Raw genomic sequence first — 17,449 nt, forward strand, 5'->3', positions numbered from 1 at the left:
GTAGACCAGGCTGGTCTCAAACTCACAGAGATCCGCCTGCCTCTGCCTCCCGAGTGCTGGGATTAAAGGCGTGCGCCACCACCGCCCAGCCATCTTTTAACTTTTTATACATTACATAGTATTACCTTTTTCTCCAAGTACTGTTTGTCCTCCATAGTCCTGCAACTGTTTTCTATCTCCAACTATTTTAAATGAAATGTTTTAAAACTATTTGTGACGAGGTCTTACACTACAACTCAAGCTAACTTCAAATTGATGCCAATTCTCCAGCCTCCAAATCTAGTGAAGCTCCCACAATTGGCTCCAAGGAATGATAGTCTTCAACACAGCAGTTGTGATTTAACAGCCTATTATGGACCGACCATCTCTCTTAAACTACCGTAGTATGTTCATTTTATCTGAAGCAAGCTACTAATACATCAGGTACATCTCACTTGCTTAGCTTTTAGAACACATTTTCTTTCGGTTTTGCCAGCAAGCAATTACTTGTTCTATAATGACTATTAATCTACCTTCCAAGCTACAAGAGGCCAGGTTAACATGTTTCCAAATCTGTGAAATTTAACATCTTCTGAACTAAAGCTTAAAATTAGTATTTTGGTAGTACAATAACCAGAAAAGCCAATACATTGCAACAAACATTGTATGCTACCTTTACTAAATGGGAGTATGAAGTCCGCCCGATTTTTATTCTGTAGGCACAAGGTTTAACTATATAGTATGCAGCCTAGTGGGAGAATGTCTGCTAAACATTATGGACAAATAGGCACCTATTATAAACTCTCTACAACACCAGCATGAACTTCCTCTTATTCTGAGATGGCTTGAGATTAACACTAATTTGGACTACTTTATACAGTCATTATCTTGTTTAAAGCACAATACCTATTGTCTGTCCAATAGGGATAGAGCCCGAAATCAAAGGTTTATTCTCAAATTGCTATTAACTCCTCAGACATAAACACCTTTCAGTAAGGGGACAGAACTTAATATCAAGAGAACTGTCAAAGTAGCAACAAACTGTCTCCTAAAGCTATAATCTAAATTTAAAATGTGTTCCTTAGCTGTAAGTGAACCAACAATCCCAATTAAAGAATTTACCCTACAAAGGTCATCTGTCCCTTCCCTCTACTCCATTTTTTTTAGGTCTCATGTAATCCTACCTGATGGCAAACTTGTAGCAAATCTTTCTGCCTCAGCCTCCCCAGTGCTGAGTACTGGGATAATAGATGCACCACCATGCCTAACTGACAAGTTTAATTTCTTAATTTCACTTATAAACAAAGTATTTCAATAGCCCAAAGAAAATACAGACTCAATAATGTGTTTTCACAGTTACTGATAAGAAAGTCAGTGTCGGGGCTGGAGAGATGGCTCAGTGGTTAAGAGCACTGCCTGCTCTTCTAAAGGTCCTGAGTTCAATTCCCAGCAACCACATGGTGGCTCACAACCATCTGTAATGAGATTTGGTGCCCTCTTCTGGCCTGCAGGGATACATGAGGCAGAGTACTGTAAACATAATAAATAAGATTTAAAAGAAAAAAAAGTCAGTGTCAAGCATAGTTACAAAACTTAGTATTGATGACTAAGTACCCAAATGCTGATTCTCAGCTCTGCAGGGTCACTCAGAAATTTAGACTCCTTTGTGGAACATCGTATTCCTTTTTAATGCAAGATTAGAGATAGGGGGCCAACTGCCAGTTTTTATATGCTAGTTCTGTCACCTACCAACTATACAGCCCTAAAGGAGGTTAAAATGATAACAGTCACCTGCAGTCAGGAATAAAAATTGCCTTAATTTAGAGGAATGTACTTTAATTCAAGAAGTTATTTTTAGAGGCAAAACACAATCTAAATAAAGTTTCTTGTTTTCATTTTCTTTTTTAATAATTTGTTTACTTTACTTTTATTTCCTTTGTATTGGTATTTTGCCTGCATGTATGCAAAGGTTGTCAAATCTTGGAGTTACAGACAGTTGTGAACCGCCATGTGGTCAATGGGAATTGAACCTGGGTCCTCTGAACCACTGAGTCAGCTCTCCAACTCATTTGCTTTCATTTTCAAGTGGAGAGGCTTTATAAATTCTAACATTAAAGGGGAAAACATCCAGGATAAAAGTTTTCCATAAGATCATGTTTGTTCAATGCTCAAGTTCTAAAAAAAATACCCTATAGAAGACTGAAATACCCAGGTTAAGAAATTACGTCACTTTCCTTTAAGAAAAATTCTGAGCCAAGTGGTGGTGTTGCACATCTTTAATCTCAACACTCGGAGGCAGAGGCAGGCAGGTGTCTGAGTTTAAGGCCAGCCTAACCTACAGAGAGAGCTCCAGAACAGGCTCCAAAACTATACAGAGAAACCCTGCCTCAAAAAACAGACTGGTGTTTCCTTAACATAGAGGTTAAGGTTTGAGTTAACCGAGGCCACTACCTATTCATAATCTTAGAAGTTTTCTACTAGGTATTAATTTAGATAACACTAATAAAACAGAAATGGATGTTTACTTTTTTAACCCAGGATTAAAGGTAAGTTTTCTGACCTCAAGCCAAATCACCAACCCCTACCATCTTTCAGAATCACATTACTTTTTAACGTAATGAAAATCTAAAGCTCATTTCAAAGACATTTGTTTACTGGCGGCTTGTTCAGTGTATCTGCTGACACTTTCCTCTGTCTCTTAAGACTACAGTGGAGACAGAAGGGGGGTTTCCTAACTCATTATTTACTCATTTATTCATCATTTATTTTGATGGCCAAAATAGGTAAGTATTTCAGTACAGAATCCAATACTTAAAAGCTATCACTATGACTACTGGACAAATATGCCAATACAAAGTCTTCCCCCACCCTAAAATACTTAAGTACATAGCATGAACATACTATTTCACACTCCAGAAACTAAAATATGCTTACCTTTACTCCACAGGAGTAAATCACTGGCAGTAGCAACTATTAGAGCAATGGATAAATACACACAAGACATGAAAGTAGGCTGCGTAGTCAGTCTTCCTATGGTGAGCATTGTTTCCAGCAAATAGATCAGAAAACCAAGTAAAAACATGTTCTATTACCTGAGACCACACTGTTTTAAGTAACAGAAACAAATCCCAGGCCTCCTGCGTCAGTTTGGTGTCCCATCTACTATAACCCCAAAGCACAGCTACATCAAATCAAACAACTAACCAGTTCTGCATCACTCCATTTGTTAACATGCACATTCGAAGCATACAGCCCTAAGTGAAATAGGAGAGTCATTCTGTTTGTTTTCTTATGTTCTCAGGCATGGCTTCTAACATCACCTAAAGCTAAAGATCATCAGTTAGTTATCTTTCCTGGTGGCCTTAAGTCACAGCAAAATGGACTGTGAGGGACATACATACACAATCTAACAATCTAACTACAGAGGTACATATGAGATGTCTTCTATACCTCAGACTACCCAGGCTAAATTACTGAGACTACATATGCATGTATACAAGGTGTCACTTCAGCTCAAGAACTTGTCCAAGTTTAAGACACCGCCTCAAAAACAACCATTTGCCAAATAGCACTCCATGCCTATTATCTCAGATCCTGGGAGGCTGAGTGTGAGGAGTCTGGTAATTTTTAAGACCAGCCTGGGCTAAAAAGTGAGATCCTGTCTTGAAAAACAACGGACTGAAATTGTAACTGACAATCCAGTCTAATCCCAGGCCTGTATATTCCGTGTCTCTCCTAACAGATGACGAATGAGCCTACTACTCCTAGATGGGAGCGTGGCTCAGGAACAGAACATTCGCCCACACAGTTCCATCTCCATTATGGACGAGGAAAACATTGAATGTTGCTCCCCTTAATTTGGAGCTTCAGTTTCTACAATTTTACCCCTGCAAAGGTTCCAAAGCGAGTAAACACGGAGACCCACCTACTTACAGTCCAGGCCTGTAAATCCAATCTTACTAAATCAAAAGGCCAGTAAATCTGGCATGAGACGAATCTAAAAATATTGGTTTTTCAAACAATGTTCAAACTGTCCCAGAAACACTGGGGTTTCTAACATATCCTCCAACATTTCAAACAAAAACATGTGGGAGTCCCTTCTCAAAAAGGAGAGAACTAAGGACCTCTAAGAAGAATCCCACTCAAGCTCTCACAATAATGGTAACAACACCGTGACACCGCCCTGACCTTCTTATACTGACAACTCAGTCAAACTGTTCTATTTCTCACTCAACCGGATCTCCAATGTATCTAATCTGGTAACATTGTCTAGAGTATTCCAGGTTCCCAACAGTCTTTACATTTTGAAAACTGTCCCCATAGCTTACAACATGGCATGCACATGCACATTTCCCCAGACACCACCTACCCCCACAAGAACTGAGACACTGCAGAGTGTCTTTACACACCGCATTTATATATATAGTTGTAGATATTAAAGTGGCTAACAAGATAGCTCAACAGGTAAAGGTACTTGCTGCTGTGTCTGAGACCAGAGTTCAATCCTCAGGACCCACATTATAAAATGAGGACAGACTCTCACTTTGATTTCCACATAAGCACTGGTACACAAAATCTAACATCAAAAACAATCTTAAAGGTGAACTCGGCCATTTTACTACAGTAATAAACCACTGTTGCCAAATCCCTGTGAAATAAGGAGACTATTCTAAAAATAACTATTCATTTTCATATGCAAAGGAATTACCATATCAAATAATGAATTCATCTTTAAAAATATTTTAGGAGGAAAAGCAGGAACAGTGAATGGCACCTACCTACAGCCCCTACCACTTGAGATGGAGACATGAATACTAGGTAAAGGCCAGTCTAGGCACATAGACCATGTCTCAAAAATAGTATTTCAGGACAAAATCTCATTTTAACAGGAACTGCACACAGCAGTGTTTAAGAAATGAACTTTACATGATTTTTAGCCTACTAACCAGTCTCATCTTCACTATAGAAACTATTATTTATATAACTATATAAACTGGTGAGGAAGACAGAGAAACACAGGATATATACACAGGCACCAAAAATGTAATGTTTAAGCATCTTGATTGTTTTGTTCAGAAAGTTTAGCATCTGCAACAAAATGGAGTTGGATAAATGTACAATTATCAAGTCAACTTAGAGAAAGGAGGTATGGGTGAAGAGGATAGAAGGAGAACCTGGCCACATAGGGGCAACACACCTCTAGTCCAAGAAAGACTTGTGAAGTGAAGAAACAGGCCTCCTAAGCCTGGGCAACATAGTGAGACTGTCTCCAGAACAAGGGCTGGAGTAAGAATGCCTTCGAAGTGTTTCTGGAAAACCTACCACCTCAAAAAAGTCTGCCAGTGGAGAACTGACAAAAGTTACCCAACTTTCTCCAAATGACCACAGAAAGCTCTACACATATTTGCTATTGAACAAAGGAGCAAAGATAATTCTTTTAACAGTGAAAACAACGACCTTCAAATCTAAAGATCAATACAACTTACTACACACAATTAACAATTACATAAGGTTCAAAGAGAAGACGAATGTAGTTAAACTTTAATTTGACATTATTACCTAGTTAACTAACTATACCCAGCAGGCACCAAAATATAAGGTTCATCCAAACATCATTATTTACTATGTCTCATTCAGACCCCACCCAGTCTTTCGCACGTTAGTCTACTTTACCTCCAACTTAAAACTGGGCAGTTATGAGTAGATGAGAATAGTTAAAAAATAAACCCCATATAAAATTTAATATTTCCAAAATAATAGACATGGTCTGTAAAGACAGACATAAGGCGGTGTACTGGCTTTTTAACCTCCAATGGTGAGAGACATAGCCCAAGAAAATTAAAATATGAGCCTGAGGGCAGAGACTGACATTTTAGGAGGGAGAAGTGGGATAAAAAGAATACTCAACCTACCAGCCTCCAAAGGGAAGTCATGCAAATGTGAACACATGTCAACCAACTGTAATTAACATTCCAGCCAAATCACACTGAAAATAAAAGATCTGGTAAGAGCTGTAGTGGGAAAGCCACATTTAGCCCACCTATATATAATACAATCAATGCTTAAAGTGTTTATATTGCTGGTGAAGATATAGGACTTTGCATAAAGCACAGTAATATACTTAAGGAACTGTCTATTTGACAGACTACTTCAGTATAACATGCAAGACATTTCAACACACAATATTTTTAATCAAGTAACCTTTATATTTAGCTTTAAGCTTAGAATTTAAACAAAAAATATTTCAACCTAATAAAAACTAAATGAAGTACAGTAACTTTTCTGCTTGCCCATATTTAAAAGAAAAATTACTAATTACATTTAGTTTAGGTTGGTCAAATTGTCATATCATGCATTACCACAAACCATATACCACGCAATGGCATCAATTTTGCCCACAGATTACTTAGGATATCTAGAAAGTCTTTATAGCCCAGGCACAAGACTTATCCTAGTGTATTAATGTCTAAAAATCTCCTGGGACTCAATGGGCAACTAAATTATAGAGCCTCTGCATGTATGACTACTGAAATCTTTATAAGACAGAAATAAAATTTAAAAGTTTTACCATTCTTCCCGCTGTGCCGTCGCTGCTTCAGTGTGTCGTGGGGAGGAGTTTGAATGGCTAGGGAATTAACAACCGGTACAGCAACCAATCAAAATTCTAGTTTTAGTTTTTGACATTGTTAGGGTTAAAAACTAATTCATTTAACAAGAAACAACTACATAGACAGCTAGCTACTTTGTAACTTTCAAAACTCAGGGGTTAATAGAAAGCCTGCCCCAGTTACACAATTAACCATTTTGGTGCCTCTGTCCAAAGAACAGAATTCAGAAAGCAAAACCCAAAATGTTAAAAACTTAATTCTTCAAATAATTAACAGTTATTCCTTTTCTAAAACTAAGCCACATTACCATTCAAGATTAGTTGTGTTTAAACTCACTTCCCCTCCCACCAATTCCCCACTAAAGCCAGTACAACCAGTAGCTGACTGAAGAGTGTCAGTCTTGACTGAGATTTTTAAAAACTATATTCCAAGTACTTCTCTGCTGCCCCAACACCCCTACAAATCTGAAACTCTTAACCACTAAAGGAAATCATGTTTGCTAATACCAGGCTTAAATGACTTATTTTTACTTCCCACCGAAACTTTTTCTTTATATAGTGTAAAAAAATTGCATACGCACAGCCCCATTATTAAAAAAAATTATCGAAACGGTAACTCAAGATCAGCAATCTGTAATGGGAACATGAAAATCTAAGGACCTGGATCCATCCCACCTTCCTAACCTCCTGTGTTTTAACATATTAAAAGCAGCTTTTGGTGGCAATACAAAAGTTACTTCAATTAGAGGAAGCAGATTAGCACTGAAAAAAATCCTGAAAAATTAACCCATTGAACAACACAGAATTTATTGTATTTTAAAGGGCGAGTGGGCTTCTTTCAACAATAGTAAGAGGGCGAGACTGAGAAGAAACCAAAACAGGCTCCTGGGCACTGAAAAGGCGGGAGAGAAAATTTTAAGTTGCACAGAGTAAGTAAGGAAAGACTACGATCTGTACAAATAGGCAACCCTGAAGGCGCGAAAAGGGTGCACAGCAGAGTAACTTGGCAGAATGGGGGAAGGGCAACCGCAGGCAGGAGGTAGAAGAGCCCCAGTCAAGTGCAGGCCCCATCGACCACAAGGACTTAAATGGAGCCCGAGGAGCCAGACCAACGCGCCATCAGGAAGGAGACCGGGGGCATCGGCAGGCCCAGTCTGTCTACAGCACAAATGCAGGGCCTGGTGTGAGCGTGCCGTGGGGTCGGCGTACAGTGGACAGAACGAACGCGTCCTAAGGCGAAACTTATTTAAAATGCTAAAAACCACTGGCCTGAAGCCGACGCGGGAGAAAGAGAGGTGGACAGCCTACACCTTCCTGAAAGCAAGAGCGGATAAATAATCGCGCCGTCTCGGGGTGGTGGTGAAGCACCCACCCAACCTCGGAAAGCCTAGTAAAAAGCATTCTGTGCGTTTGCATTTGTAAGCCTAAGAGGTTAGAAATCCGGGAGAGATGGCGGGGGGTGGGGGGGTAGCTCCGTCAGGCGGGAAAAAATCCTGGCGGCTAAGACGGTGGGAGGAGACCCACGGCGAGGGAGGAAAGAGGGCGGGCCGCGGAGTGGCACGGTGACGGCTAAAGGTGGAAACGTGTGTGATGGGGGAGGGGGCGAGCAGGCAGGGAAGGAGGAAATGCAGGCCCCGGGGAGCCCCAGGTACAAGAGGGGCGACCGGGCGAGCAGGCCGTGGCACTCGGGCCTGCGGGCGGGCGCGGGAGCGAGGCCTAATGGCGGGGAGGGGGAGGGGGCCTGGCGAGCGGCTGCCCGGGGCCGCCCCTTACTCACCCTTCATCCTCCTCGTTCTTACTGGCGTCGATCTTCGCCCCCTCGGCCTCGGCGCTGCTTCCCTCGGTGCCTCCGGCCGCGGAGCCGCCGCCGCTCCCGCTTCCCGCCGCCGCTGCCCCCGGCGCCGCCGCCGCCGCCACCATGGCTCCCTCCTGCTCGCCCGCCGAGCCGCCTACCGCCGCCGTGGCCGCCGCCGCCGCCCCGTCCCCTCCGAACTGCTCCTCCGACATAGCGCTGCTGCCGCCGCCGCCGCCGAGACGACACCCACCGCCGCCGCCGCGAACCGAAACTAGCAGCAAAGTGATCCCCGCCGCCGCCGCGCGTCCGCTCTACCTCGCGAGGCACACAAGACAAGGCGCGCGCGTGGCTGCAAGGGCTCCGGCGCCTCGTCCCCGGCCTGCCCGCCTCGCCTCCCGCTCTCGCGCGGCGCGCACTCGCACTCTTCCCCCGCCGGCCGCGCTGGAAAACGATGAAGGCGCAGCGGCGGCCACTCTCGCCTCCTCCTCGCTTTAATGGCGCCGCCGCGGACCACCTAAAATGGCCGACGGAAGAACGGCGCGTCCCGGTCACGTGACGCCGGAGCGCGCCCTTCGCGCCTCCTCCGCCCCTTCCACCGCGAGTCCCCACCCACCCGCCGCCCCCTCCCCTCGCGGGCCCGCCCCTCTCGTTCCCTTCCCCTCTCGCTCTCACGCTACTCCGGCGCGCCGCGCGGGCCTTTAAAGGGAACCGGAAGTGGCGCGCCGGAGAGGGGCGCGCGGCTACCATCGAGAACAAGGAGCGCTGGTTCGGGGCCGCGGCTAGAGAGACCCCCCCGCGTCCCTTGGCCCCGCCCTTCCGCGGATTCCTGGAGTCCCTCGCTCCTCCTCGGCCGCGGCTGGCCCGGGACCGCCGTCCCGGAGGGGTGTGGTTTGGCCACTTCCCCGCTGTGGCTCCGGTCTCATCGTTTGCGGCCCGGGTGGCCTGCGTGAGACAGTGGCCACGCGTGTGCCCTGCTCGCCGCGCTCCTCCGCCCGTCGTCCCCGCCTGCTCTGGGTGACATTGAGGTTCCGCCGCGGCGCCGGCTGCTGGCTTAAGGCCGCTGGCTGCCAAAGCTGCTTTTTCTCAGAATTCCTTTCCAGCTCTTAACGCTTTACTTCCGTTACTAGAAGAGCCGAAAGCCGGCCACGATTCTTTGAAGTTCCTAGGGGTTGGGAAATGTGTTAAAGGCGACGCCGGGGTTCGTATTTTTAATGAGTTTCAGTCTTTGTATTAAGTAAGATATATAAATGTCATGAATCATCTTTACAAGATTTCTAAGTCTGCGGTGTTGCGGTAGCGATTTTATAAGAAGAAAAATGAAACACTGTTAGGCGTGTGGTTCAGGATTTAAAAATCATTCGTTAAGAAACCTCGTAGAATTTCTATTCAGGAGTTGGGCTTCACAGTTTCCTGCAAGACTCTTAACAGAAAATGGGATTGCTATATACCTTTCAGACCTCAGCCACTTGACTGCCTACTAAGTGTCCAGACTGGGCTTCCCAAAACTCAGGAGGAAGAAGAAGGATGGATTGTTGAGGCCAACCTGGAATTATGCCTTTGCAAAACACATCAAAAACATTGAAGTAAATGCTTCCCATGGGGTACTTAATCAATTTAGAGTTGCTATAAATAATCAAAATATCCCAAAGAGGAAAACAAAAGGTTTATTACCATCAGAATTTATGTTACAAAATTATTCAAATAAAAGAGTCAAATTGGTGGAAATACCTTTAAAATACAATCTTATAGGACTTTAAAGCAGATTACAGAGTGGCAGTGCCAAGACTGTTAAGAAAGCCGGGCGGTGGTGGCTCACGCCTTTAATCCCAGCACTCGGGAGGCAGAGGCAGGTGGATCTCTGTGAGTTCGAGACCAGCCTGGTCTACAGAGCTAGTTCCAGGACAAGGCTCCAAAGCCACAGAGAAACCCTGTCTCGAAAAAGCAAAAAAAAAAAAAAGACTGTTAAGAAATAGAAGTGATTCCACGTTTGTCTTCTCTCTCCAAATATTAGCCAAATAGGTGGCCTTTGTACTCAGGTCAAATATTGCAAATTGGTGGCAAATGGGATGAACGCAAAGGTTTTTATTTTTTTATTTTTTGGCTTCAAGAGAATTATTTCTTTGGATTCAAATGACCAGGCCTACTTCTTACTGACTGTGGCAGTTTGAATGAGAACAGCCCCACAGGTTCATATATTTGAATGCTTTGTGCCCAAGGGGTGGAACTGTTTGGGAAGGATTAGAAGGTGTGAGTTTATTGGGGATGTGTCCTTGGGAGTTTGGGATTTCAAAAGGTCACACTAGACCTGGTGTCTATTTCTACTTGCTGCCTGTGGATCAGGACATAAAGCTCTCAGCTTTTTTTTCCAGTGCCACGCCTGTCTACTTTCCACCTTGATGACCTTGGACTAATCCTCCAAAATTTTAACCAAGCACCTAATTAAATGCTTTTCTCTTCATGTTGCCTAGATCATGGTGTCTCCTCACAACAATAGAGCAGAACGTCCATTTTAATTCTCAGGCAGCCCTGTAGTTTCTGGAATTTGAGTGATACTCAGAATTCCTCCTATTATGGTCCAAATGTCTGCCTCGCTTTGTGGATGCTAGGAACCGAAACCAGGTCCTCTGCAGGAGCAGCATGTGCTCTTTAGTGCTGAGCCTTCCTTCCAGACCCAAAGCCAACTCTTACCCAAAGGGTTCGTGACCCACAGGTTGAGAACCACTGCCCGGAAGTAAGTGGGGGGAAACAGCAAACACTAAGCTTAGGACATGTTGCCAAGGCAGAAGCGTTTGGCTGAGGTAGGAGCGTGCTTGCTGCTTAAGTGAACAATGGAGGCCAGTGTGGCTGAAGAGAAGGGAGGAAAGAAGGTGCAGTGATTCATACCTCAGAGTGATTCAGGAATGAGGTCACCCAGAGCCTTGTAAGCGTTGCTTTTATTTTTAAAGTTATGAGAAAAGTGAAGGGTTTTGAGCATATGAAAGATGCCAACTTCCTTAAACTTTAAATAGGTCATTTTGGATGCTTTGTAGACAGTACACTGTGGGAAGGCATCAGGAAGGTGAATTAAAGGGTTGCTGTCATAAGTTGACTATTTTAGCCTCTTGGATGATTTGTTCTGTCAGGAAACAAATCTACAAAAACAATATTATTTACATGTGACTTAATTTTTCTGAATGCTATTTTCTGCACAGAGAAGCACATTTTAATGACATTGGTCATTAAAAATAAAACTTAAGAGTGGTGGTAGCACACACGTTTAATCCCAACACTCAGGAGGCAGAGGCAGGTGAATCTTTGAGTAAAAGGCTAGCCTGACCTAAATAGTGAGTTCCAGGCCAGCCAGGGCTACATAGTGATACCCTGTTTAAACAGAAGAAGACTTGGAGGACTAATGTGTGACTCGGTTGGTAGAGTGCTTGTCTAGCATGAATGAGGCCTGGGTTCGTTCCCAGCACTACATAAAACTGGAAGTGCTGGCACACAGTCTGCAATCCCAGCACTTGGAGGATGGAGGCAGGATTCTCAGAAGTTACACTGAATTCAAGACCCTACCTCAAATAAATGAAGAAATAAGTACTTGTACCCAGTGTTCAGAAGTGTGCTTGCTATCCTAGCGACTGGGGGCTGAGGCAGAAGGAGCATGTGACTTCATGAATTTGAAACCATTCATCAGAATTTATACAAACATCTAGTCTTCAAAAAAAATAATAAAACTGAGCACAGTGTGGCTGCAAGACCTACATAAGACTGTCCCCATTATGTCCTGACAAATGGAGATGGCGCTTCATTAACCTCTCCCCCTTCCTGAAGAGCTATAGGCAGTTAACAGTTGCTAGGGGAAAGAGCACTATGTTTCTCAACAGTGTAATCACTGGTAAGTTGCTCTTGTTTGGATAAATAACCTTCCACCCATGCTCATGCAAGCAATTCTAATTAAATGCAGCACACACATTCACACATATATCTACACACACACAGAGAGACATATACATTCACACACAGACACACACATACATTCACATACATATACACACATAGACATAGTATGGTGCGGGAGAATTGTCTGTATTCTGTCAATCATATTTTGAATAAATGCTGATTGGCCAGGCAGGAAGTGTAGGTAGGTCAACCAGACAGGAAGTAGAGGCAAGGCGATGAGAACAGGAAAATTCTAAAAAGGAGGAAGCCCATTCCTCCCACTCCTGCCCAAACTCCAAAAAAACAAGATGTAAGCTGCCCCGCTGAAAAAGGTACCAAGCTGTGTGGCTAGCATAGATGAGAATAATGGGTTAATATAAACTATAAGAGCTAATAAGACTGAGCTAATGGGCCAATCAGTTTTATAACTTATAGAGATCTCTGTGTGATTTTCTTTGGGACTTGCCGACTAGGGTACCGAGCGAGACAAAAACCCCAACAACCAACCCCCTCATGTTACAATAGTACACACAAACTCTATCTATCTATCTATCTATCTATCTATCTATCTATCTATCTATCTATCTGCACACACACACACACACAAAGGGCAAAAAAAAGAAGGAGGGGATATGTGTTGAAGAGTTTCACCAGGTGGTGGTGGTGCACACCTTTAATTTCAGCAATTGGGAGGCAGAAGCAGAAGATCTCGTGAGTTCAAGGCCAGCCTGGTCTATCTATAAAGCAAGTTCTGGGACACCCAGGGCTACCCAGAAAAATCATGTCTTGAAAAAAAGAAAAAAAAAGTGAGGCAGAAAACAGACAGATCCCATCTTAACATACTCAGACTTTATTGGATCTATGAGGGGCCACAACCTTTCCTCAGGATGAAGGCTGAACACACTTAGGGAGCTGAGAGACATGCACGAGAGCTATCAGAAGTTACAGCTATTTTTAATGGGAGCAGGGTGATTTGTTTTCTCTACCCAGGAATATTGTTTTTGCAGGTGGAGCAGAAAGTTCAGGCTGGGGTTAAGTAGTTATTCATGGCCCAAAGTTATCACGCAATACAGCCTGACTCAATTCCTCATGGCTGCTGGCTATTACCCAACAAGTCCCAACTCTGGAAGGGTAAAAGGAAAAAGGGAAGGGGTCGTAGTTTGGGAGTGGTTGCTTCCTGCTAGGCACTGTTGCAAAGGAAGAGGGGGCAAGTTGAGCAGGCTTCCACGTTGGATATAATCTGGCAGCTTTCAGCCATGAAGAATTCCGTGGCCCTCTGAGTGGAGAAAGTTGTAGGCTTCATTGGAGGAACTCGGTTGGACAGGTAAAAGAGCAGGAGCCAAAGAGTAAAGTTAGTACAATCACAAAGACTGAGCTAACCAAGGGGGCAGTCCATGGTCCCCCAGCACTCTAGGTATTCTTCCAGAAAATATTGTCTACACTTTTTCTGTTTTTCCTTCTAAAAATTGTTTTACATTTTCCCATAGTAGGCAGAACTGGTTTTCATATAAAAGCAATCTTCCTCTCGAAAGGCACAGATGCCTTGCATTTTGACAATTATTAATTCTGGTCATCTGTGGCATTGGAGGACCACTGTAGCCCGAGAATCTGTCTGGTTCTGTAGGGTGACTATGCTGTGTTGTTGTACCAGGATCAGGTCTATCTGGTTGACCAGTTGGCTGTATTATACCTGCTGGATCCATATCATTGTTGCATCAGTGGTGGCTGCCCACTGCTAGGACACTTCCAGAAGTTTGGGGAGTAGAATAGAGCTTCTCTTTCTCCTACTATGATGGACATTGATAGATTACCTGACCCAGAAGACCAAGTCTGGAATGAGGAAGACTGTGGCACATTTCCCTCCAGGGAGGCAAGTCTAAGTGCCATCCTTACATGTAAAGCAACCATGTGGTGCTTGACTTGGAAGCCAAGTGGGTACAATTTGTTTATCTATCGTGGTTAGTGTTCTATTGCTGTGTTCTATCCCTGGCCCCCATAGGCTTGTAGCTATATCATAATGCAAAAACACATCCAGCCCAACTTCAAAAGTCCAAATGGGGTCCAGGTGTTGGTCTGGGACCTTTGAGGGAGTAGGCAGGAACAAGAAAACTCTGTGGGTCCGGGCATGAGTCTGGGACCTCCAAGGGAGTAGATCGGAGCCAGAGACCTTTGCAGGAAACCCCAAGCCAGGGACCTCCACAGGAGCAGATCCAGACCAGGGACATTTACAGAAACAGGTCTGAATCAGCAACCTAGACCAGAGCAGGCCTGAGAGAGTAAACTCCATGGGAGCGGAGTAAACCCCAGGAGCACTGAGCAACCTCCAGGAACACGGAGTGACCAGTGGGGGAACTAGAACCATGGCACTGACTGTACCACTAGGAACAACCATCTAAGCCTTGGATCCTTTGGCACCTAGCAGATTAATCACCATAGTCACGGAGAGCCCCAACCAATTAGAGGAAAAGATGAGTAGACAAGGTAAGGAAAATGCAACACCACAAAGAGCAAAATGACACCAGTAAAACCTAGAGACCCTACAACAGCAAGACTTGAACAACCAAATATAGATTAAGCAGAAGAAAATGGCCTAAAAAATAACTTCAGGAGCAGGTTTGAGACTCTTAAAAAGGAAATGAGAAATTCCCTCAAAGAAATAGAGAAAAAGACAAACAAAAAATTAGAAGACATCATAAATCCCTTAAAACCAAGAAAAAGCAATCAAACATACGAAAAAAACTATTCAAGACTTGAAAGCTGAAATAGAGACATTAATAAAAACATAAGCCGAGGGAATTACAAAAATGGAAATCATGAGAAAATGGTCAAGAAGCACAAATGCAAGCATAAACAGCAGAATACAAGAGATAGAAGAGAGAATCTCAAGCACTGAAGATACAGTAGAGGAAATAGACTCATCATTAAAATAAATGAAATTAAATCTAACAAAAGCTTAACACAAAATATTCAGGAAATATGGGACACTCTGAAAAGACCAAACCTAAGAATAATAGGTACAGAAGAAGGAGAAGTTCAACTCAAAAGCACAGAAAATATGTTTAACAAAATAATAGAAGACAACTTTTCCAACCTAAAGAAAGATATGCCTATGAAGATACAAGAAGCATACAGAACACCAAATAGATGGAATCAAAAAAAGTCCCACATAATAATCAAAACACTAAATTTACAGAATGAAGAAAGAATATTAAGAGCTACAAAGGAAAAAGGCCAAGTGACATATAAAGGCAGACCTATCAGAATACACCTGACTTCTCATTGGAGACAATGAAAGCCAGAAGGTCATGGTCAAGCATTATGCAGATATTAAGAGACCACAGTGCCAGCCCAGACTACTATATCCAGCAAAACTTTCAATCATTATAGAAGGACAAAACAAGATATTCTATGACACAACCAGATTTAACCAATACCTAGCTACAAACCCAGCCATACAAAAAGTACTAGAATTAAAATTCCAACCCAAGGAAGTTGGCTACACCAACAAGAACGCAAACAATTGGTGATCTCACAGCAGCAAATCCCAAAAAAGGGAAAAACACACAAATTAACATCACCAACAACAAAAACTAAATTAACAGGAGATAGCAATCATTGGTCATTAATATCCCTTAATATAACTGGACTCAACTCCATATAAAAAGACACAGGCTAACAAATTGGATATGAAAACAGAATCTATCCTTCTGCTGCATACAAGAAACAAACCTCAACCTCAAAGACAGACATTGCCTTAGAGTAAAGGGTTGGGAAAACAATTTAAAGTCAAATGGATCTAAGAAGCAAGCTGGTGTAGCTATCCTACTATCTAACAAATGCCAAACTAACTTCAAACTAAAATCAATCAAAAGAGACAAAGAAGGACATTTCATATTGGTCACGGGAAAAATCCACCAAGAAGAAATCTCAATACTGAACATCTATGCCTCAAATACAAGGGCACCCTCATATGTAAGAGAAACACTACTAAAGCTTAAATCACACATTAAACACCACACACTAATAGTGGGATACTTCAATACACCACTCTCAGCACTGGACAGATCAGTCAGACAAAAAGTTAACAGAGAAATAAGAGAACTAACAGATGTTATGACTCAAATAGACTTATCAGACATTTATAGAATATTCCGTCCAAACAGAAAAGAATATGCCTTCTTCTCAGAACCTCATGGAACCCTCTCAGAAATTGACCACACACTTAGTAACAAAACAAACCTTAACAGATACAAAAAAAAGTTGGAATAACCCCACACATCTTATCACATCAATATGGTTTAAAGCTAGAATTCAACAAATCCAGCAAGCTCACAAACATATGGAAATTAAATAATGCTCACCTGAATCATCAATGGGTCAAAGAAGAAATAAAGGAAGAAATTAAAGACTTCCTAAAATTCAATGAAAATGACCACACTACATATCCAAATTTATGGGACACAATGAAAGCAGTTTTAAGAGGAAATGCCTACATAAAGAAACTGGAAAAATCCCACACTAGTGAATTAACAAAACATTTGAAAACTTGAGAAAAAAAAAAAGAAGCAAACTCACCCAAGAGAACTAGTCGGCAGGAAATAATCAAATTGAGAGCCGAAATAAAAAAAAAAATAGGAAAGCTGTGCAGTGGTGGTGCACGCCTTTAATCCCAGCACACAAGAGGCAGAGGCAGGTGGCTCTCTGTGAGTTTAAGGGCAGACAGGACTACACAAGCTAGTTCCAGGATGGGCTCCAAGGCTACAGAGAAATCTTGTCTCCAAAAACAAAAAAACAAAAAAACAACAAAAAAAATAGTAACAAAAAAAACAATACAAAGAGTTGGGTCTTCAAGAAAATCAACAAAATAGACAAACCTTTATCCAAACTAACCAAAAGGCAGAGAGAGAATATCCAAATTAACATCAGAAATGAACAGGGGGACATATCAACAGACACGGAGGAAATACAGAGAATCATCAGATGGTATTTCAAAAACCTGTACTCCACAAAATTGGAAAACTTAAAAGAAATTGACAACTTTCTGGATAAATATCACTTATCAAAATTAAATCAAAACCAGATAAGCAAATTAAACAGAACTATAACTGCTGAAGAAATAGAAACAGTCATCAAAAGTCTCCCAACCAAAA

The 17,449-nt window shown here is 42.6% G+C and overlaps 1 protein-coding gene across 7 annotated transcripts in view; it reads right to left on the reverse strand.

The window, feature by feature from the left end:
• The window catches only part of Hnrnpd (heterogeneous nuclear ribonucleoprotein D), a 22,826-nt gene extending 13,904 nt beyond the window's left edge, over positions 1-8,922 (reverse strand). For 4 of the 7 annotated variants that reach the window (XR_003378072.1, XR_003378071.1, XM_026785372.1 and 1 more), the window contains exons 1-2: positions 8,364-8,922; positions 6,548-6,604 (exon numbers count right to left, since the gene is read on the reverse strand). Coding sequence is in view for 5 of the 7 variants with exons in the window: in XM_026785372.1 (XP_026641173.1) it covers positions 6,548-6,604; positions 8,364-8,593 (287 nt within the window). In the remaining 2 variants the exon portion in view is untranslated. The remainder of the gene's footprint in view (positions 1-6,547; positions 6,605-8,363) is intronic. The other 3 variants (XM_005359544.1, XM_005359541.3, XM_005359538.1) reach the window with 2 other exon arrangements.
• Positions 8,923-17,449: the final 8,527 nt, after the last annotated feature.

The sequence above is a fragment of the Microtus ochrogaster genome, linkage group LG1 (genome assembly GCF_000317375.1).
Source record: "Microtus ochrogaster isolate Prairie Vole_2 linkage group LG1, MicOch1.0, whole genome shotgun sequence".
Classification (NCBI taxonomy): Eukaryota; Metazoa; Chordata; class Mammalia; order Rodentia; family Cricetidae; genus Microtus; species Microtus ochrogaster.